We start from the raw sequence: 23,113 nt of genomic DNA, 5'->3' as shown, positions 1-23,113 counted from the left end.
CTAAGAACAATCTCCAATGTTTCTTTCCTCAGCAAACTTATGGAAAGAATCACAGAGAACTTTCCAATTGGACGTGGTGTTCGTCAAGGGTGTGCCCTTGCCCATACATTATTTCTGTTATTCATTGGAGAAAGTATATCCTACTAAAGAACTGTCTAAATGATGCTCCCAAAATTGCTGGCTCCAAAATACCAGGTCTGCTGTTCGTAGACGATGCACAGTTCACGAGAACACGTTACTTCCTATGTGCAAAGTTCTCAACTGGATTTCCTCTTACCTTAACAACAGATCATAACTGATTCATGCACCGACTTTCTAATAAAAAAACATAAAAACAAGAATTCCACAAGAATGTGTCATCTCGCCTTTATTCTTTAACATATACAAGAAACCACTACTAAACCTTATCAACAGCTTCAAGCTCATCTGCTACAGCTATGCAGACAACACACAGAGAGTTATCAAACTGGAAAGGTCTAAGAACCCAGGAACATCAAAACTAAAAATCTTCCACATAGCTGTAAAACAAAGGACGGCGGTAAAACAATGGACGACACGGATTCACCTCAAGCTGAATGCTTCAAAAACTGAAATACGGACCCTATCTTTCTGGCCAAGTGAAATGGGACGAATTGGGACACGGCCAAAGATGCTGCAGAACCGGTGGATCTTCCGGCCAGGCAATTTCCTGCTTATTGGTTTTTTTTCCCTCAAAAAGGGGATATCCCACCAACAAAAAAGAGAGTACCAAAGAAGTTTAGGGAAAGGTTTATAGATCTGCAAGACCATAACATCAGAAGAAGATGGACATACTCTAATGCAGACAATTCTCTGTAAGAGGCAGGCTGTTCAGGAAGCAAAGTGCACACTGGCAGGATCTTTGAGGAATTCAGACGGAGAAAATTTTGAATGAACAACCACAATCATGCAAACACACCTGCCTGGTCTACTCTGAGCATCAGTCATTTCATACCTGTTTGGAGCTCCTAAGCAGGATGTCATGTCGGCATATTTTCAACGACCAATATGAAGCACTTGTTTCATTCAGATTGGGATATGTTTCTGAACACCAGAAAAACACCAGACAAAAGTAGCCACAAATGTGAAAAATCTCAAACTTTTCTTCGACCCCACGTGCCTCTGCCTCTCTACTCTCTTCCACTGTGGAGATCTCTGCCCGACTGTGGATTCTCCAATCATAAGTAAACCTTTTAGAAGTAAATGTGGGTGGGATTTAGGGGAGTGGCTTGAAAATGAGTAATTCAGAAAAGGGGGTGGTGATGAACAGAGCGTCTGAATTAAGCAGACCACTCTTACCCAGTCCAAAGATCAGGGCTTGATCCATCACCGTTATTAACTCACTGCCCCATCCCAGCTCAGAACCTGGCTATATGCAAATTAGTCTGTCCCTGGCCCAGTGCATCATGGGAACAGGGCAGACCAAACTACCAAGCCAATTCTTCACCAGAAAGGAGACAAGCTTCCGGGGACCGGTTTCTGCCATTTCAGGTGTCGTCAGCCCGGCTTGCTTGAATCCTGATGGAGCAGTGAGCAAGGGACTCATGTCTGAGTATATGAAAATGAGTAATACTTAAGACTAAAGAGGGGGCAATTAGGAAAGAGGAAGGAGGTGATTAGGGTAGGATAGGAAGGGATTTAGGGAGGGACGTGTACCCATCCAACTACAAAAGATGTAAGCATATTGCTATTCACAAATTGCACTTCTAAAGTTACTGCACCCGTGCCTAACAAAAATGAATGTGTCCTCATGTAACCCAAACGGTGCTCGTGTAAAGCGCTCTGATACCCGATACCTTCGGGACAAGTTCATGCTATATAAAACTCTGTAAAAAAAAAGGAACCAAAATAGTAGTAAATGACTCCATCTCAGAGCTAGGAGTAAGTCCAGCCCAACACATGGCCAACCACTGGTAGTGCAACACCCTCTTATAGAAAATAACAGGTAGGGACTAAAAAATAAAACCCCATGGGAAATAATATAAAATTAAATTATTAAAAATATTTAAAGTAAATGTAATTACATTTAATGTTAAAATACATACCAATAAAAGATGTATTATTTAATTATAAAATGTTTTAGCAACCTTTTTGCATTTAAAAATGAATGTAACTTTTCGTTTTAATAAAATATAATTAAATTACTTTTATTTAACCCTATACATTACTTTTAATCATCATTAATTCATAATAAAATAATTCACTTTCAGGTGAGATTTCATTTTTCAATTTAAACTTCAGAAAAATAATTTGTTAATATGGTTAAATTAATTAAAAATATCATTCAAAATTTAGTTAATAGTGCTATAGCATTTGATTCTTTCAGTCTACATTTAAAATAAATATATAAAAATAATATACAATAATATTTAACATAAATATTTTTCCTAATTTATTTTGAGTTAAACTTTTTTAGTCTTCCCTACACTTTACATAGAGAGACTTAGAGGCTATGGAGGACGTTGCAGTGCCAGTGGTTGACTATGCGTTGTGATGGATGTACTACTGCTTCTTTTTGGCAATAGAAACTTACACTTGTAAATTTGGCTCCACCCCAATTTTTAAGGGGTGGATACATGTTAATCTACACTTTTAGTAACTTTACACTCCGATTCTGTGAATATCCAAACTTAGGGGCCGATTAGGATGGCGTTGAATCCGCATCCTCCGGGCCGGCGGAAGCCCCCGCTAGCCTGGAGGATGCGGTGGGATTGCGGTGGGACCAGCGGCGGACGGCAGGTCCGTCCGCCGCTGATCCACGGGGTTTGGAGGGCTATTTGGTGGCGGTGTCTGCAAGACACCGTCAGCCAAATTACGATGTGCATTGAAAGATGCATTTCCACAGCGGCTTTTCCGCCGTGGAAAAGCATGTGGTCTTTGGTGTTTGGGGGCTCGTTGCGGGCCCCCAGGGTGTCGGGGGTGGAGGGTGCACAAAGGGGCAGGCGGTCACATCCTAATTGCACCAGAGGGACCGCCGCTGCCCCTGCGGACGGTCCCTCCACCTCGGGGGTGGCGAACGGACGCAGGTCCGTCCGCCATCCTAATAGGCCCCTTAGTAAAGTACTCGAATGTGTAAGAGTATACTTTCATGTCTAAATTACATAAATGTAAGTTACCTTTGTGAGTAGCCCCAACACTCCCACCTTCAGCAGCCAAAAAGAACAACCTAGGAAGAACCAGGTTATATCACCTGCCCACAGGTAATCAACTTTCAGCCTTTCGTTTCTCCTCTTTATACTTCCCCACATTGCATTCTTCCTCAACATTTCAAAAACTCCCGTATGAACATAGCCTGATTTATACCCAGGGGTTATCCTTTCTCCTGCCTTTCTCTCCTCACTTTTCCTTCTGTGCAGGTCTTAGTGCCTCTGCGTGTGTCCTACTGTATCACATGCCGGCCGGCCGGCCTTACTCTCTACTATACTTCAGAACAAGCATTGGAAATGCAATAGGTCTCGCATTAGAAAAGTTGGAGCTATTGGTTTTGTAAATGACAATTTTTTTTAATGTGTTGGTCTTGAAAATATCAAAATTAATAGCTTTGTCATTTCCAATGCCAATACTTTAAACTTTTTCAAATGTGACAACTATAGCATTTGTCCGGGTAAGGCAAATTAGTCAAAACGGAGGCAGCTCAAATACATTATTCCAGCTGTAATGAAAGACAAGCTCTTGGCATTGCTGTGGGGAGGGGGGAAGGGGGGAGGAGAAATGAGAGACACGGCCTGGCGGCCGTGAAAGTGAAAGTACGGCCGGCCGTGAATAATTAGGGGAGGAGAAATGCCTGAGGCAGAGCGCACGCTGGGGGATGCCTGTGGGAGGGAGGCAGATGGCTTTGATGTGCACGCGCTTTTCACGGGCACTGCATGGAATCGCCCCGATGGTTAAGCTCTGGTTAAGCACCTATATTCTCGCAAGCGCATTGACAGGCGAGACCTGAAAAGGAACTGTAACCTCCTTACAAATCAGGAAATCCTGAGTAACCATTCGCGCATTACCAAAATCTTTCTAACCTCTCTCATTCCACTGTTATAAATCACAATTTCTCATTCTCTTTACCCTCTACTTGCTATCTCACAATATCTCCACCTAATTTCCTTTCCCCTCTTTTTCCACTTGCATGAACCCACTCTGATAATTACACCTAACTCCTGTTAACTCAATATGTCACCCAAGACTAACCCAATAACCAATAAATCTGAAACAATAATTAATAGCCACTCAACCACAAACTTTGAACCAGGGCGGAGTGTGCTATGCCTGTCAAGTACTTCAACCCCTCATCAGGGGTTGTAAGCACTGTATATGCAATTAAAGTACCATGGTCAAACTGTTAGAGATGGTATTAATTGTATTATGGAATGATTACACTTTGTGGCAAGGATGTATTTGGTTTAGAGAGGTTTCTAACATAGCAAATAAAGGATTATTTAGTTAGATAATCACAAAACAAACCTTGCATTTTGTAATGGTTACTGACATCACATTAATTCAGAACAGTCATTTATTGACCAATAACCAATTGTGGAGACGACTCATTATGCAGTTGCCATGCTGAGGTTAAGCCAGTCGTGCAAAGCGGCTAACTAGGTGACAGGCCATTCATTTGCCCACTCTTGCTCTTCTCTCCAGTGCAAGCCAGCCAACCAACTATCCAGCCGGTACATCTGCAAAGTGTTAGCCAGTCAATCAACTGCTCAGACCTGCACCGCGGCTCATCACAAGCCACCCAACCATCTATCCAGCCTGTACCTTTGCAAAGTGTTAGCCAGCCAACCAACTGCCCAGACCTGCACCGCTGCTCGTCACAAGTTAGGCAACCAACTATCCAGGCTGTACCTCTGCAAAGTGTTAGCCAGCCAATCAACTGCTCAAACTTGCACCACGGCTCATCACAAGCCACCCACAGAATCATCCCGCCTGTACCTTTGCAAAGTGTTAGCCAGCCAATCAATAGCCCAGACCTGCATTGCGGCTCATCACAAGCCAGCCAACCAACTATCCAGCCTGTACCTCTGCAAAGTGTTAGCCAGCCAATCAGCTGCCCAGACCTGCACTGCTGCTCATCGCAAGTTAGCCAACCACCTGCCAGTCCTTACACTAGCTGGACAAATATCATCTCAGTTTAGTACCAATGCCTACTTTAAGCCAGCTGAACAGCTGCCATAACACTGCATTTCTGCTCAGCCCATGTCGACTAAAGAAACTGGCTATTCCTCCACCTCTGCCCAGTGCACGCTTGAAAATCTGCTGCTGAGACCAGAACCTCCACCCAGGAGTAGATAGCCAGACTACTTCTCAAACTAACACCTTCAGTGAGTATGAACAGACCAGCCAACAGCGGCGTCCGTAGACATCTACTCAGCCAAAGCCAGACTACCTTGTCTACCAAACCCTACACCAACACTCAGCATCCGTCAGCCAAAGAATAATCTAGCTCTATTTCCCTGCCCAAGGGGAGCTAACCAAATACATTCCAAAGCTCCGCCACCACACAGCATGAGCTAACCAATAAAAGCCCATATCCTGCTGCTGTGCTCCGCGCTAGTCGGCCCGCAACCTGCCTGACTCTTCTCTTCCTCCCAGCTTGAGCCAGCCTGTAACCCCCTGTCTGACAGCTCACCTCAATCCTACGTGAGCCAGAAATTGAATTTCCCAAACACTCACCTTCTCTCAGCACATACTAGTCAACTGACATCAGTACAAAACTACCCAACACTGCTCCTGCACCTGTGGGAGCCAGCCAAACAATCATACAGCCAGCTCCTCCTGCCAGCACATGCTTGCCAAAAGCCTGCCCTAAATTGAACTTCTACCTAGCATCAGCTAACCAGCCGTATTTCCAACCCATATCTCTGCACAGTGTGAGATGGCCAACCAACTCCTTCTTCATGGTTGCCTAAAATAATTCAGCCAATCTGATGCCCAGTCCTGCACCGCTGCAGACAATAAGCCCGTCAGCCATATTTTCTCGGAGTCAGCTCCCTAAGCACATGCCAAATTTACACATCTTCTCCCATATATGACTGGCCAACCATCTGACCCTCCACCATAAGCCAGTGAGACAGCGGCCTAACCCCATCCCGCCATCCCATGCGAGCCCGCGAAGCACTTGCCTTTCCTTCGCCTCTACTCCTTCTACACCAACCAACCACCTTTCCACCCTCACACGTGGCATGCACCAAATAACTGAGGATGCCTGCCCCTCACCCAGTGTCAACTGGTCAAATCACTTCTTCAACCCTCAGCCTCTACCAATCAAGGGCCTGTCAACTAGCTGCACTATCCTCAAACTCTGACCACTGTGATCTAGCCAGCCAACTTCCCACACAGCCTCCAGCACATGCCAGCCAAGTAGCCACTCACCAGGCATCCCTGCCACACCTGCCCAGCACGAGCCACGTTGAAGCAGAGAGAAAAGGGGTTGTGTATACTCACCATCCCAGTAGTTCCAACTCCCCCAGAACATCCAGCAGTCTATGTGTGGGGCTCCCCCAGCACTCCTCACACCGAGACGCCCTGCAAAATGCCCTGGAAATTGGGACGTGGCCGAAGATGCTGCAGAACCGGTGGATCTCCCGGCCAGGCAATTCTTTGCTTATTGTTTTTAGTTTTGTTTTTTTCCAAAAAGTGGATATCCCACCCACAGGAACGTGTGTACCAAAGAAACTCAGGGAAAGATTTACAGATCAACAAAACCATAACATCAGAACCAGATGGAGAAACTCAAATGCAAACAATTCTCTGTAAGAGGCAAGCTGTCCAGGAAGCAAAGGGCACCCTGGCATGATCTTTGAGGAATTCAGACTGAGAAAATATTGAATAAACAACCACAATCATGCAAAAACATCTACCTGGTCTACTCTAAGCATCAGTCATTTCATACCTGTTTGGAGCCCCCAAGCGGTAAGTCAGGCAGGCCATATTTTCAATATGAAGCAATTGTTTCATTCAGATTGGGATATGTTTCTGAACAGGAGAGGAGAGATCACAAGGCAGGAATACGATGGTGCATGCCACTCTGGAAGTCATCCACAAAGACGATGACATCTTGGAGCCTTGTACTGGACACACGTCAGAACGATAAGAAGGTATTGATATTCTCAGTTACCTTCTGACAATGAGCCAAGCACAGGTCCATCTCTTTGGCATCTAGGTGAGTTTCCCCAACACTGACCACTGTTTTGACCAATAAAGATTTGTCGGTTCCGCTACTAGAATCTGGACCATTTAGGGATATTGGTGAGTCGGCATTAGCTTTCGATTACTTGGAACATATCTTGTATGGGAACTCATGTTTCTTTTTTTGTCAAACCATTGTAAACAGGAGTAAGGGTGTTCTTAAAATACTCATGCACTTGGCCAGTGCTAAACATGGAGAACATGGGTCAATCATGCAATCAACCATTTGTAGAGCACAGCACTGTCAGCCTGGGGGTATCTGGGCGCTGTAAGATGGACAGTGTCTGCCCAGGTTGCCGAATGACCCTGATTCCATCTGATTCATGGTGTCTTTGGGACTGTTTTGGGTCAGTATGTCAGGCGGCAGTATGGTGGCCAAAAAGTCTTCTGTGTGCTGACAGGAATGTGTTGCATAGTTTAGACAAGTTTGTTCTTGGCCCTCGCTTTTGTGTTTCTAAGCTTTCTCACTGTCACAATTCCATGTTCTCTTGGACAATTATTTGATTTAGATGTGGGCGGATGGGTTACTCTGGCACAACCATGACGGTTATCCCGGGTGCCGAATATAAACCCATTATATCCTGTGGGATTTATATTTCGGCGGGTGGTATATCCATCACCATTGTGATGGAGTAACTCATCCGCCGAGATCTAAATCAGGCTTGAAGTCTTTAAATCATTGAACCTACGCACTTTGTTCTACACTATGCTCATGGCGTGTCCTGTTGGTGCTATTGTGAGCAGGGAATTTGTCTCATTTATTTAACCTGTGTTGAGTACTCGTCAGAGCATCACCTCCTGCCAATTCCCTGTCCATGTGAAAGGCCATATATATGTGCTGTAGCCGATCTTTTGAGAATTTGTGTAAATAGCTTTTTAACAGTGAACTTTGCGTGGTACAAAAACTGGTCTACATGGAAAATCAAGCTGAAAAAACCTCTCTCAATGGGCCCAGAGTGGAGGATGGATGGATGGTGGCTTACCATCGACATGGGGTATGCCAGCGCTGTACCACACCAGGAATCCTCTGCCGCCAGTCCCCTCGTCGGACACCATCTCTAGCATCATTTTATTGCTGGTGGATAGTATGGCACCGGGACGGAAGGTACCACAGAAGCGGCCCAGTCGCTGCGTGATGGTGGAGTGCCCGTTGTAGACATCCAGGTAGTCGTAGCGACATATGGGGTCAGACTCCAAGTCGAATACACGGAAAGACAGCATGACCACCTGCCCCTCGGGTACCTGCAGGAGAGAAGAAAAACAGATGAGGCAACCACGAAACGAAAGGAAGAACATGGGTTTGTCGACAGTCACTGTGATTTATCAATATATACGGTGTCGTTGTGTAACAGGTCAGTGATATATACATGTTCCTTTTTAGTGAAGTCTACATGTACCATTGTAGGATCAGCTGGTTCCATTGAGTGAATGATGGATTGTGGCTGCTTTGGGCACGCCCCACACACACAGATACAATGTTACAGGCAGGAGGTTCCCGCGCATGCAAGCCGTGGCAGCGGGGGGTGCTGATGGTTGTATATCATGCTCACAAGAGGTAATAACAGTAAAAAACAGTAAAAATATATATATATATATTTCAGTCAGTCAATTGGTCTTTATTTCGAATAAAAAAATTCATAAAAGACAATATACAATCGTACACAATATAAAAATCCACTGGTTATTCCCTGGAACAGAAGAAATACAATACAACATACAAGGATAAAAATATATACATCTGAATAGAACAATCAATGCAAAGGTGTACTCAATCTCTTGGTTCGGATCAGCCAGGCCCATCCCAAAAATTTAGCAACACAAACCACCACTATTTCTGATCTTAGAACTTGTAGTTTTGTGAGTGCATCTCGATAACCACTACAATTCAGGGATGAACATATGGGTTTTAGCCATTTGCCTCTAGGCGCTTGATAAACAGGACAGCCAAAGAAAAGGTGACCAACGCTTTCTTCCTGATCCGGACACCAGAAGCACTTGTTTACTGTCTTCGTATCCCATTTAGCAGTAAAGGAATTGACAGGCAAGGTGCCAGTGCGGAACTGATGGTATAGTTTGCGATCTAACACCTTGGAAATCAAATCCCAATACTGCTCTAGGGAAGGAGCAACCTTATGCAATAAGAATAATCCAGTTAGATTTGTATCCAGGGATTGTGTTACTAAAAGAGATTTTTTCCAGGCCCAAAAAAGCGCCTTAAACTCAGGTTTTGACGGAAAGATTGACCCCCAGGGTTGGACCAAAGCTCAGGAAGGCCCATCATGTGTAGGATGTTTTTAACTTCCCTAAGCCAAGGTATTTTTTGCGCACCCCACAGAGACATGATCTCGTCTAATTCCTGGGAGAACAGGCTAAGCTCAGGGGTGGTCCAAAGGCGGCGCCAGAAAGCCACTAGGCGATATTGGGCCAACTCGTTGATAGGTCTACAGCCAAGATCTAACAACAAAGGTTTTATAGGTGCAGACTGCGGGAGACCTACCAGGTTCCGTAGGAACCTATTCTGCGCCGCGGCCAAGCATGAAAGGTCTTTGTGGCCCCAGACTTCAGCTCCATATAGGGTTGCAGAAATGACCTTAGCCTCGTAGATCTTTAGGGCTGGAGTAATGCGCTTAGTAAAAGAGTTCTTTTGTTCATGAACCAGACATCCAGCCAACCTATTAAATTTAAGTTTAGACGTTTCCAATTAGGGGTTCCAATTGAGTTGGTGATCAAGAGTCACCCCTAAGTATGTCATGACCTTGACCTGCTCAATTAGAACACCGTTTAAGGTGACAGAGCAATTGGGGGGGGTTTTCTTGCAAAAAACCATAAATTTGGTTTTATCAACATTTATTTGCAAGTCGTTTATTTTACAAAACTCTGAGAATCTATTAAGGGCTACCTGAAGCCCACCTCTTGTTTTTGAAAGGAGGAGGGTGTCATCTGCGAAGATAAGCATGGGGTACTTACGACCACCCAAAGTTGGTGCATCGCACTGTAAGTTATTAAAATATTGGGCCACCTGATTAATAAACAAAAGGAACAGAGTGGGTGCCAGGACACAGCCTTGGCGTACCCCACGTTGTACAGGGAAGCTTTCGGTCACCTGCCCCTGGCTACCCCACCTTACCTGGGCGAAATTGTCCTCGTGCAAACGCTGAACTAGGCTCAAAAGCTCTAATGGAAGGCCCATTAATCTAAGAGCCTCCCATAGCTTCTTCCTTGGGACTAAGTCAAAGGCCGACTTAAGGTCGACAAAAGCAGCGTATATTACACCGCCACCCAAAAGGACCACCTTCCAAAAAAGTAGAGAGAACCGGAAGACCTGATCAATGGTGCTAGTGCCAAACCTAAACCCTGCCTGCATGGGGGAAAGTATATTGTTTGAATCGATCCAACCCTGAATTCTTACTAAAATCATCCTTGACACTATTTTCTGGATTGAATCGATCAAACTAATGGGCCGATAATTATTTGGGATGGAGCGGTCGCCTTTCTTATAAACTGGCAAGATTTCCGCCCCTTTCCAAGATTTGGGGATCTCAGCCCCTGCAACTATATTGTTTGCCAGTAACGTGATGTAGGGAACCCATAGGTCAGGATTAAGCTTGAAAAGGTCAGCAGGAATAGCATCAAGGCCAGGGGCTTTGCCAGACTGTACAGACTCAAGGGCATGTATAGTATCAGATTCAAGGAAAATGAGTCTATCTCCTATTTGTGGGACGGAACACGGTTGCGTGATACCTGTAGGTCTGTCCTGTGCTATACTTGGGTCGTTAAATTGTGCCGAAAAGTATTCCACCCAAGATTGAGCTGAGACATGATTGTCGGGAGTTTGGGCGACTGAGGTCCTTCCCCTCCTGACAATCAGCCAAAATTCAGTTAGGTTAGAAGATTCACAGGCTCTAAGGAGGTCGAGCCAATAAGAATCATCCCAATCCCGCTTGGCAGCCCAAAGGGTACGCTTGTAGCACTGCCTAGCTGTCCTAATATCTACTATGTTCCTGGCCTTAACAGCAGCTATTAAGCTGCTGTGTGCGTCTCTGCAGCTCTTGTTGTACCATTTTTTGTGCGCCTTAGCTATAATAGACTTTGAGGGTTTGGTAAGAAGGTTTTTAAGACCCAAAAAACACTCCACGAGGAGATTGGTAATTGTGGGATCAACGTCCCCAGAGGGGGATAGCGGTGACATCCTACTCCACACACTCCGGACCTTCTCCTCAATCTTAAAGATAAGTGCTGGGTCATCTAAAACCCTGGACCATTTTACTCGGCGTCTGTTGTCACACAGAACTACATCTGACGTTAGGCAATTAGTTCCCCTAACTGGGGCACCCAAGCCGGGGACCAAGATCTCGAGTGAAAGAGGATTATGATCACTCTCTGGTCGGGACTCTACCACCATATCTCGTACAATAGACCAACATTCAATATTGATCAATATGTAGTCGATGCGGCTGGAGCTCAGACCATTATCAAAGGTATTTGTCCCTAAACTATCGGAGCGTGTGCGCCCATTAACGGCCCGAAGACCCCATTCCAACCAAAGACCCAGCCAATATAAAGCTGCCTCAGTGCCCCTAACTCCCTTGGTGATGGTTAACGGGGGAATGTTCCAGGCTATATCCTCCTCAGAACCCACATCCTCTGCCAAGGTAAGTATGGGCTCAAAGGATGTATTCATGTCTCCTGCAACAATGACAATCTGATCGGCTTTAGAATTCTTAAAAAGTCGATCGAGGTCATTCAGGACGGTTTGTTTTCTCCCACCCTGACAGCCACGGGCATAGACATCAACCAAGAGGAAATCTGTGGTATTGGCTTTGCTCAAGATAATACATAAGAGATCCGCACTCTCTACCAGGATTTCCTTACCATGAAAGCCCACATTGTTTTTAATCCAAATAGTAAGGCCACCAGAGGCCCTTCCCTTGGAGCTCTGGATAGCGGGTTTTGAAAAGTTAAGATAACCCAGCCTATATAAGGGGACTGTTGACCATGTTTCCTGGAAAACAACGATGTCATAAGAGTCAATAAAGTTGGCCCAATCGTCGTTGTGCAAGCGTCCCCGTAACCCTGCAATGTTCCAGGAGGCCACTCTTAGTGGATAATCCGTGCCATTGGCACGGGGTGTCAGTGCCAGGCCCATTTCTTCTGGTCCAGTCTTAACTAAGATATCAATAGGATCTGGAATTATACCTAAAATTATTTTAGGGGGAGTTAGGCCATTACAAGGTGGTGTTAAAGTAGTGGAAAGAGCAATCCCCGTGAATGAGGAGGGTTCATCATAGGCAGTGTTTCACCAGACCCCTCAAGTCAATCGACCTCCTCTAGGCAGCCAAACATATTGGAGGTGGGTGCCCCCTGCCACCAATTATGCTGGCTATGTCCATCTAACATGTGAGTTGGCCGTCGGGCATTCCGGACGATTGACCATAAGCCCTCCTTCGCAGGTTGGTATCTAGGAGGATAGAAAAAAGTGAGAGGTCTCACAACTATAGTGGAATTAGCTTCATAAGCTGGCCGTGCACAAAGATGCTGGGCTGTGTGGGGGTCTGCAAAAGATACCACGACACAGTCACCAGCTACAGACTTGTGCGTGGGGCCTATCCACGGCACTCTCCGTACCATTAATACACTGCTTCTATGGCGGTCGGGGAGCTGTTTGTTGGAATTAAGCCAATGGATGACTTTATTTTTCAAGGAAGGATCGTTCTCCTGGGAATGCTGGTCTAATTCTGGGACACCGGCTAATATAATAACATAGGGCCCAGCTTCCGGTGGGAGATCAATAAACCCTCCCCGAAAGTTAGAACGGCTGGCCTGCCGTTGTGGATTGTTAGCAAGTTCAGGCCTTGAGGCATGGTGGGCTACTGCTCTTGGGTTGGAGTTCTGCCTATAAACTGGTTTTTGCGAGGGAAGAGGTTTTGGTGCAACTGAGGTAGGAGTAGGTACAGTAGGATTAGCTACAGTGGTACGGGGCTTTGGTATGGGTTTGGGTGTTGGTAGGGTCGCAGGGATACTTTGGGGTAATTGCGGGGGAGGTAGTGTAGGTTCAGGTGCCTTAAACTGAGGGGCAGATTCGGTTTCACGTGGAAGCTTAGCTTCCATATCCTTTAAGCTCAGGCTAGCCAGGGTGACTATAGTCCTATCCATTTCCAGCAGATTGTTCTCTATACGGGAAAGCCTTAATTCCAAGGGGGAAAGTAGTTGCTTTAGCGTGCCCCAAACTATTTTAAGAAATTCTTCGTCACCCTCCCTGTCATTCGTAGGTCTACTCAGCCGACCCTCCGGATAGTTCGCTCTATTCTTCCCTGGGGAGGTGATCAGGATGTTATCGTCCACCGGGCTAAGTGAGCCAGGAGCGACTTCCCCGCCCAAAATGCTGGAATTGGTTTTAGAGCTATCGTCTTTCGCCCCAAGAGAACCCAGAGCCCGTCTGCTATTGAAGAACTGTGATCTAGCAATTCTAGCTTTTTTCCGTGCATGAATAGATCTCGCAAGGCATTTCTTTTTATAGATTGCTGCTTTCTTGGCACTACACGATCTCGTGGTAGGATTAATTTTAGAGGAAAGAGAGGATCCTGTAACACTAATAAGTGAGACATGATCCTTATTTTGTTGCACTGGAATGGGTTGGGGGTTGGGGGGAAAATAGGAAGGGTAGTGGAAGGGGCAGGATGGACAGCTGCCGTTACTAACAGAGGCCGCGGACCGGCTGTACGCTCGGGGGTACGGGCAGAGGCAATATTCCCGAGGGAGGATTTTTTTGTACTGGCTAAATGCTCAGATAACCTTCTTGCAGCTTCAAGGTCCAAGGAAACCCTGTGCTGCATTTTACTGATTTCCTCGTCAATAGCCAGATTGGTTTTGACTAGGAAATCATCCAGGGTTCTGTTGGAGTTACTCGCAGCCATAAGGGTTTTACTCCGACTACCCCGTGAGCACATTATACAGGATACAAATAAATAGATAACAATAAATACAACAATAAAACTGTGAAATGTACCAACAAGGGGGGGTGGCCCAGCCCAGCCCTCTAAGTCCTCGAACGGCCTGAAACGGCCCGCTCTTTGCCCGGTCTTCGCCCCGGGCTGCGTCCCGCGCTGCGGGAGTGCTGGGACAATAAATAGGAGGTCGTATGAGGCGGTGGGGCGGGGCAGCAGGGAGAGCGGACCGGAAGGTCGAAGATGGTCTTGCAGGGACTCCTGGGTACTGGAGTCCCCTGCACGCTCGCAGCCCCGCTGACCACACTCACCCGGTGCCCTGCTTGCAGCCCGTCAACTATAACCCCGGTGTCAGGTGTGGCGAAGCGGCACCCGCGGAGCGGGTGCGGCGAGTAGTGAAGGATGGTCCAGGAAATGCCGCTACAGTCCAAGGTAGAACAAACAAAGTGCCTCCGTGCTTTGGATCGCGTCCCACAAGTGCAGAGAAGGAAGGAGTTTTTAAGACCACAGAAGGCGGGGGGCGGGGCAGCAGGGAGAGCGGACCGGAAGGTCGAAGATGGTCTTGCAGGGACTCCTGGGTACTGGAGTCCCCTGCACGCTCGCAGCCCCGCTGACCACACTCACCCGGTGCCCTGCTTGCAGCCCGTCAACTATAACCCCGGTGTCAGGTGTGGCGAAGCGGCACCCGCGGAGCGGGTGCGGCGAGTAGTGAAGGATGGTCCAGGAAATGCCGCTACAGTCCAAGGTAGAACAAACAAAGTGCCTCCGTGCTTTGGATATATTTGATCCAGACCTCAACTGAGATCAACAAATACAAAGTTAGAATAATTTTTAGATACTCATAAAAATGCTTAGCTAAAACACTTTTGCTTTTTAGGCTCACTACAAGATGGTACAGTAGTGATGTTCAACCGCCTACTCAAACAGCATTAGAATGAATTTGATACGGTAAAATCTTCGGATTGTACTTATTATTTAAAACAGCTTCAAGAAGCTTTTTAAGAACTTAAACAGATTATGACAAACATATTCATTACCCGGAAAGTTACACAATGTAAATAAATCTGGAGCAGAGAAAGCGTTATACTTTAATTAAATTGGGATTATATAACGTCGGCGGGCCTTAACTATGCTCTCATTAGGGCATATTAATAAAACGTGGAGCAAATCTTGTTGGCCACCTTTGCAAAGTTCACATAAACCTTTAGGATTATTAGTTCCATCCCAGCTAGCCAAAAAAAAAGTGGCTAAAGGGAGTATACCCAAGCGTAAGAGTAAAATACAACGCCTTATGCTATGCTTTAATTGAAAACGCATGTAAGGGACAGAAATGTTGAATTCTTTTTGCTCAGCAAACCGTTTATAGTTCTTCAATTGACAACAGTGATATTTATCAGTTTCAAAACTGATTCTAGGGGCCAAATGTTTTAAGAACAATTTCAGGTGTGCTGGGGAGCACTCCTGTAAAAGTGCAACCGTGCATTGTGAAACCTCCAAGGTTTTTACCATATTCATATTAAAAGTATACCCAGACGCTTCCTCTCTAAAAGTCTCCAATTTAAACAAATGTCTTAAGGTGTCTGGGGCTGCATGTAGTAAATTGTATGCCCACCTAATAATTTTAGATATTACTCTGGCAGAGATACCCGTTACCGATAGCTCAAGACGTAGGGCTTGAACTGGGAGCGACTGTGCCACTTTTATTAATTTTCGGAGTATGGTCCCTTCCTTCACTTTTAGAGATTGCCAAGTTTTAATTTGTGAATATTCCATGGCATATGATAAGATTGGAGGGATTTTCATACTGTAGACTTCCAGCATTGAAGAAAAGTGTCTTTTTCCTGTGGAGAGGTACAATCTCTGTAAAGAGGTAATAAGCATTAGCCACTTACATGCTTAAGGTCAGTAAATGAAACTGTGCAACCCTGTGGGCCTGATTCTTAAACAGAATCAGAAATTCCCTCTGTAGATTTAGTGCCACAAAGTTTCTCACAAGTAGTTCTGTGATATTTTATGCTTTGTGAATTCCATGTTACTCCCACGTGAGTGCATTTTGGCAGCATAAATATACCTGGTATGAATCTGTGCACGAGTCAAGTGCTTCACAATAGCGTTTAAAAAAAATGCTCATAGATAAAATCCTTCCTATGCACTCTCACCAATTTTGGGGGTTTCCTTTCTCCTGATCCTATGTCACCCCTGATTGAATGACAAAGAGTGGGATAGGAAAGGGGGTTGGAAGAGACCTGAACCCATTGGGCTGAGACTGGCACCCCGACCGCCCTAATCCGCATAAATGCAGCGCTCTAGGGCCCGCTTTCGAGAAAGGGTTGTATGGCATTACAACGCGGGCTTTTACCCCGCGTGCCATTACAACGCTGTTTTTACAACGCAAGTCGCTACAATGACTTGCGCTGTAAGCGCTGGATAGTGGAATAGTTTCATTTTCTATTCCAACTCCAGCCCACGTTACAGTAGGGAAGGTGTTGGAATAGAAAATTAAACTATTCCCTATCCAACAGCGCCCTCCTGCGCAAGTCGATGTAACGACTTGCGTTGTAATAGCAGCGCGGGGTAATGCCCGCGTTGTTATGGCTGTTCCCCGGAGAAAGCGTAAACCACGTTGTGTAGACTGTCTGTCAAGGTTTATACCCTGCAGAGCTGCAGAGACTGTAGCTGCAAACTACATTCAGCTCCTCCTCCCTATAAAAGGAGAGAAGTCCATGGTCTGCACTTCAGCTATCCTCAGCACGCGAAACGTGTAAGGCTAGGATGGTGCCGGCTTTCTTAAGAGCCATCCATCGCCTCAATGCCAAACACATGGCTCTCGGTAAGGCCTGTGCAAACAATTTGCTATGCACATGTTTTCTCTTGAGAAGCCCCTATAATTTGATTAGCTGTATTATTACCAAATTTCTGTTTTTCTTACTCTTATTTTGTTGACATAATTTTCACTCGCAAAAGCTTTTGTTTAAGCAGAAAATGCCTGTGGGAACTGGAAACTCAAAGCGTGTGGTGGCTGCAAGTGCGCCGCAAGCGACATTCAGTGCGGGACTTGGGAAACTGCGGCCACTATGTACTATGATTTTTCACCGCCCCACCGCATAATACTTTTTGGCATTTACAAAGCCACTATGCATGGTTCAGTAAATACAAAGTACTGCAAGGCAGATACGCTGCTTTGCATTACTTTGCGCCAGGTACGCGATCCACGGGTGGAGCATTGGCGTTCCAATGCATCCACCAATGTATTTTGACACAAACCAGGTTTACAAAGACTTGCAAAACTGGTTATTGCAAAAATGGTGCAGCTACCTGGCAGAGGAAGTATCTTTATTTCTCCTTGTTACTTTCTCTTTCCATGAAAGACGAATATGCCTCTTTGAATTGTTTTTGTGCAGTAAGGTGTCCCTTCTTGCATAAAAGCAACCCTGTCCTTCACGAAGGCCTAATTACACTATGATGCAAGAGTACCTGCACAGGCGCTAGGCAGCGCACAGTGCGCCAGCGCATGGAGAGAGCAGAAGGGCTCCCTGTCTTTGTAAACCAACCAGTTAAAAATCAACCCGGAAAAAACAGAGGTGCTGATAGTACCATCCAAGTGCTCCTCTTGGAGTGACATGTACTGGCCCCAGGAGCTGGGCCCAACTCCACAGCCAGCTGCCACAGTCAAGAGTCCTGGCATTAAGTTAGACAGTGCCCTTTCCATGACCAACCAGGTTTCTACCGTGGTTGGTATCTGCACTGGTCTTTTAAGACAGTTGCGCAAGTTAGTTCCTCTCCTCTCCCAGTCGATGCTTCGCACAGTGGTTTCTGCCACCATAGTGTCAAGACTCGACTATGGAAATGCGCTCTACTTAGGCCTGCCAAAAATGCTAATAAACAGAATTCAGGTAGTCCTAAACGATGCCGCCAGACTCATCTTTAATCTCCCGAGGAGAGCACATGCCTCTCCATTACTAAAGAGTCTACACTGGCTGCCAATCGGGCAGAGGTCCGTCTTTAAAAGCCTCTGTATAGCCCATAAAGCCATCTATGGGCAGGCCCCGGCTTACATTAAGGAACGGATTGAGATATATAGACCGGAAAGAAACCTCAGGTCTTCAGACGCCCAACTCCTTGTATGCCCACGTTTCAAACTGGCCACAATGGGAGGGAGATCTTTCTCGGTCCTACTACCGAACCTTTGGAACGCCCTGCCGGAGGCACTCCATAAGGAGGGTAATCTACTCCGCTTCAGGAAAGCCCTGAAAACCAACCTTTTCAGAACAGCACTCAGCTTAGCTTAAGTCCTGCCCCTTCCATCCTTCCTTTTTTTCAGTATCCCGGTTGTTATGTTTTGTGGTCAAAAGCGCCCTGAGACCTGCAGGTGATTCGGCGCTATATAAACCAGCTATAACAATAACAATAACAATAACAATATGGAGCATTTCTGCACTCTCCCTTTCACGCAGCACATCAAGTTATCTTGATGCACCGCGTTGCATGAAGTAATAATAAACATGTATAACGCATTAGGATGGTGTATCGCGTGCCTCGAAACACAAGGACATACTTCATATACAATTTTTGCACATGCAACGCCCCATGTGAGATGTAGAAACAAACTCTGGGACAGGGAGACATAGACGGGGGAGACAAAGATACAGACAATGGGACAGGGAGACAGAGACGGAGAGAGATGAAGAAACAGACACTGTGACAGGAAGACATAGTCAAGGGGAGATGAAGATACAGACACTCTGACAGGGAGACATAGTCAAGGGGAGATGAAGATACAGACACTCTGACAGGAAGACATAGTCAAGGGGAGATAAGGAAACAGACATTTGGACAGGAAGACATAGTCAAGGGGAAATGAAGAAACAGACACTGGTAGGGTGGCATTACTAATGTCAATAGGACCCAGAAAGCAGTCACTCAGGGAAGGAGCAGACTGAGTTCAACATTGTATGCTGTACGGACTCCTTCGTTGCTGCCCAGCAAGTATGCCTGTATTCAGACAAACGATTCAGAAAAGGGGGTGGTGATGAACAGAGTGTCTGAATTAAGCAGACCACTCTTACCCAGTCCAAAGATCAGGGCTTGATCCATCACCGTTATTTATCTCACTGCCCCATCCCAGCCCCATCCCAGCTCAGAACCTGGCTTGAATCCTGATGGTGCAATGAGCAAGGGACTCACATCTGAGTATACCCTTCCACGCTTAGAGTGGACAAAATATTTAACAACAAGAGGTGGTGATGGACAGAGTTTCTGAATTAAGCAGAATACTCTCTCCCTTACTCTCTAAGTCCAGCTCTACCTTTTTCTCTAAGTTCACCTCTACCTTACTCTCTAAGTCCATCTCTACCTTACTCTCTAAGTCCATCTCTACCTTACTCTCTAAGTCCAGCTCTACCTTTTTCTCTAAGTTCACCTCTACCTTACTCTCTACGTCCATCCCTTCCTTACTCTCTACGTCCATCTCAACCTTACTCTCTAAGTCCATCTCTACCTTACTCTCTAAGTCCATCTCTACCTTACTCTCTAAGTCCAGCTCTACCTTTTTCTCTAAGTTCACCTCTACCTTACTCTCTAAGTCCATCTCTAACTTACTCTCTAAGTCTATCTTAATCTTAATCTCTAAATCCATCTCAACCTTACTCTCTATGTCCATCTCTACCTTAATCTGTAAGTCAATCCCTAGCTTGCTCTCTAAACCCATCTCTACCTTACTCTCTATCGCTACCTTTCTCTCTATGTCCATCTCTACCTTACTCTGTAAGTCAATCCCTAGCTTACTTTCTAAATCCATTCCTACCTTACTCTCTAAGTCCATCTCAACCTTACTCTCTAAGTCCAGCTCTACCTATGTCTCTAAGTCCATCTCAACCTTACTCTCCAAGTTCATCTCTACCTTGCTCTCTAAGTCCATCTCAACCTTACTCTCTAAGTCCAGCTCTACCTATGTCTCTAAGTCCATCTCAACCTTACTCTCCAAGTTCATCTCTACCTTACTCTCTAAATCCATCTCAACCTTACTCTCTAAATCCATCTCAACCTTACTCTCTAAGTTCATCTCTACCTCACTCACTACGTCCAGCTCTAACTTACTCTCTAAGTCCACCTCGACCTTTTTCTTTAAGTCCATCCCGACCTCACTCTCTAAGTCCAACTCTACCTTACTTTCTAAGTCCATCCCTAGCTTACTCTCTAAGTCCATCTCAACCTTACTCTCTAAGTCCAGCTCTACCTATGTCTCTAAGTCCATCTCAACCTTACTCTCTAAGTCCAGCTCTACCTATGTCTCTAAGTCCATCTCAACCTTACTCTCCAAGTTCATCTCTACCTTACTCTCTAAGTCCATCTCAACCTTACTCTCTAAGTCCAGCTCTACCTATGTCTCTAAGTCCATCTCAACCTTACTCTCCAAGTTCATCTCTACCTTACTCTCTAAGTCCATCTCAACCTTACTCTCTAAGTCCAGCTCTACCTATGTCTCTAAGTCCATCTCAACCTTACTCTCCAAGTTCATCTCTACCTTACTCTCTAAGTCCATCTCAACCTTACTCTCTAAGTCCAGCTCTACCTATGTCTCTAAGTCCATCTCAACCTTACTCTCCAAGTTCATCTCTACCTTACTCTCTACCTCCATCTCTACCTTACTCTCTAAGTGTTATCAGCAACCTCTTGCTGCACTCTGCTTAGTGGAGAGTTTCATAGCTCTTTTGAGACACCAGTCTCTGTGGATGGTCGCAAAGGCCACCTTTACTACAGTGGATACAATGGCTAGAAATGTGAGACTGCTATTGGATGTTAACCTATTGTTGACTGTAAATCAGCTTGGTCTCCCAAGGCTCTTCCTTCATCTGACCCTTTGAGACACTCTCTGTTTTACCTCCTTTTCTTCATGAAGTCTCTGCCTTGAACACTTTTATCTTGGTGAACTGGACTGTGAGGAAGAAACTGGTCTGGATACTCAAACCTCTCCGACGCGCAGCTGCTGGACCTATGATAGGTAATGAGAAGGGTGACGTCATCTCAACTATCCTGAATTCACTTCTCTGGCTCCCAGTATCAAAGAGGACCTCATTTAAATACCTTTAAATATCTTTGCCCTGCCCATGGTCGACCAACCTGCTCTCCCATTTTTAAAAGGACATTGAAGAAAGGTCAATGACCTCTGTGCTCCTCATCATGGCTTGCGCTGTTGGGTGCTAATCCTGAGAAGTTTGGGGGGAAGTTGTATTTAAGTCAAAATTAAATCCGACTTGTGGAAATCATTTAACATCAGGCTCTCGCATCAGCACCACTTAGGTACCCGGACCCCAGTAAGAACTGGTGTGTACTGTAGGGCCGTGTTTCCTTGCCCTGACAGGTCTGACAGGATAGACCTGAAACAGCGAGGAGCAGAGACTTCTAGAGAGAGGGTCTGAGCCGGGTTTGTTTTTACATTCAGAGCAGCTTTCCTTCTTGCTGTCCAGGTTGAAGGTCAGAGGTCAGCACCTTTCCTTCTTGCTGTCCAGGTTGAAGGTCAAAGGTCAGCGCCTTTCCTTCTTGCTGTCCAGGTTGAAGGGCAGAGGTCAACGCCTTTCCTTCTTGCTGTCCAGGTTGAAGGTCAGAGGTCAGCGCTTTTCCTTCTTGCTGTCCAGGTTGAAGGTCAGAGGTCAGTGCCGTTTCTTCTTGCTGTCCAGGTTGAAGGTCAGAGGTCAGCACCTTTCCTTCTTGCTGTCCAGGTTGAAGGTCAAAGGTCAGCGCCTTTCCTTCTTGCTGTCCAGGTTGAAGGGCACAGGTCAGCGTCTTTCCTTCTTGCTGTCCAATGTGAAGGTCAGAGGTCAGCACCTTTCCTTCTTGCCATCTAGGTTGAAGGTGAGAGGTCAGCACCTTTCCTTCTTGCCATCTAGGTTGAAGGTGAGAGGTCAGCACCCTTCCTTCTTGCTGTCCAGGTTGAGGGTCAGAGGTCAGCGCCTTTCCTTCTTGCTGTCCAGGTTGAAGGTCAGAGGACAGCGCCTTTCCTTCTTGCTGTCCAGGTTGAAGGTCAAAGGTCAGCGCCTTTCCTTCTTGCTATCCAGGTTGAAGGTCAGAGGTCAGCGACTTTCCTTCTTGCTGTCCAGGCTGAAGGTCAAAGGTCAGCGCCTTTCCTTCTTGCTGTCCAGGTTGAAGGTGAGAGGTCAGCGCCTTTCCTTCTTGCTGTCCAGGTTGAAGGTCAGAGGTCAGTGCCTTTCCTTCTTGCTGTCCAGGTTGAAGGGCAGAGGCCAGCACCTTTCCTTCTTGTTGTCCAGGTTGAAGGTGAGAGGTCAGCACCTTTCCTTCTTGTTGTCCAGATTGAAGGTCAGAGGTCAACGCCTTTCCTTCTTGCTGTCCAGGTTGAAGGGCAGCGGTCAGCGCCTTTCCTTCTTGCTGTCCAGGTTGAAGGGCAGAGGTCAGCGCCTTTCCTTCTTGTTGTCCAGATTGAAGGTCAGAGGTCAGCGCCTTTCCTTCTTGCTGTCCAGGTTGAAGGTCAGAGGTCAGCGCCTTTCCTTCTTGCTGTCCAGGTTGAAGGGCAGCGGTCAGCGCCTTTCCTTCTTGCTGTCCAGATTGAAGGTCAGAGGTCAACGCCTTTCCTTCTTGCTGTCCAGGTTGAAGGGCAGCGGTCAGCGCCTTTCCTTCTTGCTGTCCAGGTTGAAGGGCAGCGGTCAGTGCCTTTCCTTCTTGTTGTCCAGGTTGAAGGGCAGCGGTCAGCGCCTTTCCTTTTTGCTGTCCAGGTTGAAGGTCAGAGGTCAGCGCCTTTCCTTCTTGCTGTCCAGGTTGAAGGGCAGCGGTCAGCGCCTTTCCTTTTTGCTGTCCAGGTTGAAGGTCAGAGGTCAGCGCCTTTCCTTCTTGCTGTCCAGGTTGAAGGTCAGAGGTCAGTGCCTTTCCTTCTTGCTGTCCAGGTTGAAGGTCAGAGGTCAGCGCCTTTCCTTCTTGCTGTTCAGGTTGAAGGGCAGCGGTCAGCGCCTTTCCTTCTT

General features: G+C 46.2%; 1 protein-coding gene across 2 annotated transcripts in view; it reads right to left on the bottom strand.

The window, feature by feature from the left end:
- Positions 1–23,113, bottom strand: part of PCOLCE (procollagen C-endopeptidase enhancer) — a 234,340-nt gene that overhangs the window by 37,637 nt on the left and 173,590 nt on the right. For both annotated transcript variants that reach the window (XM_078671253.1, XM_078671254.1), the window contains exon 3: positions 8,184–8,442. In XM_078671253.1, coding sequence (XP_078527379.1) covers positions 8,184–8,442 — 259 coding nt within the window. The remainder of the gene's footprint in view (positions 1–8,183; positions 8,443–23,113) is intronic.

This window comes from Lissotriton helveticus, chromosome 12, assembly GCF_964261635.1.
Source record: "Lissotriton helveticus chromosome 12, aLisHel1.1, whole genome shotgun sequence".
Taxonomy (NCBI): Eukaryota; Metazoa; Chordata; class Amphibia; order Caudata; family Salamandridae; genus Lissotriton; species Lissotriton helveticus.
This window is presented reverse-complemented; position numbering and strand designations above follow the sequence as displayed.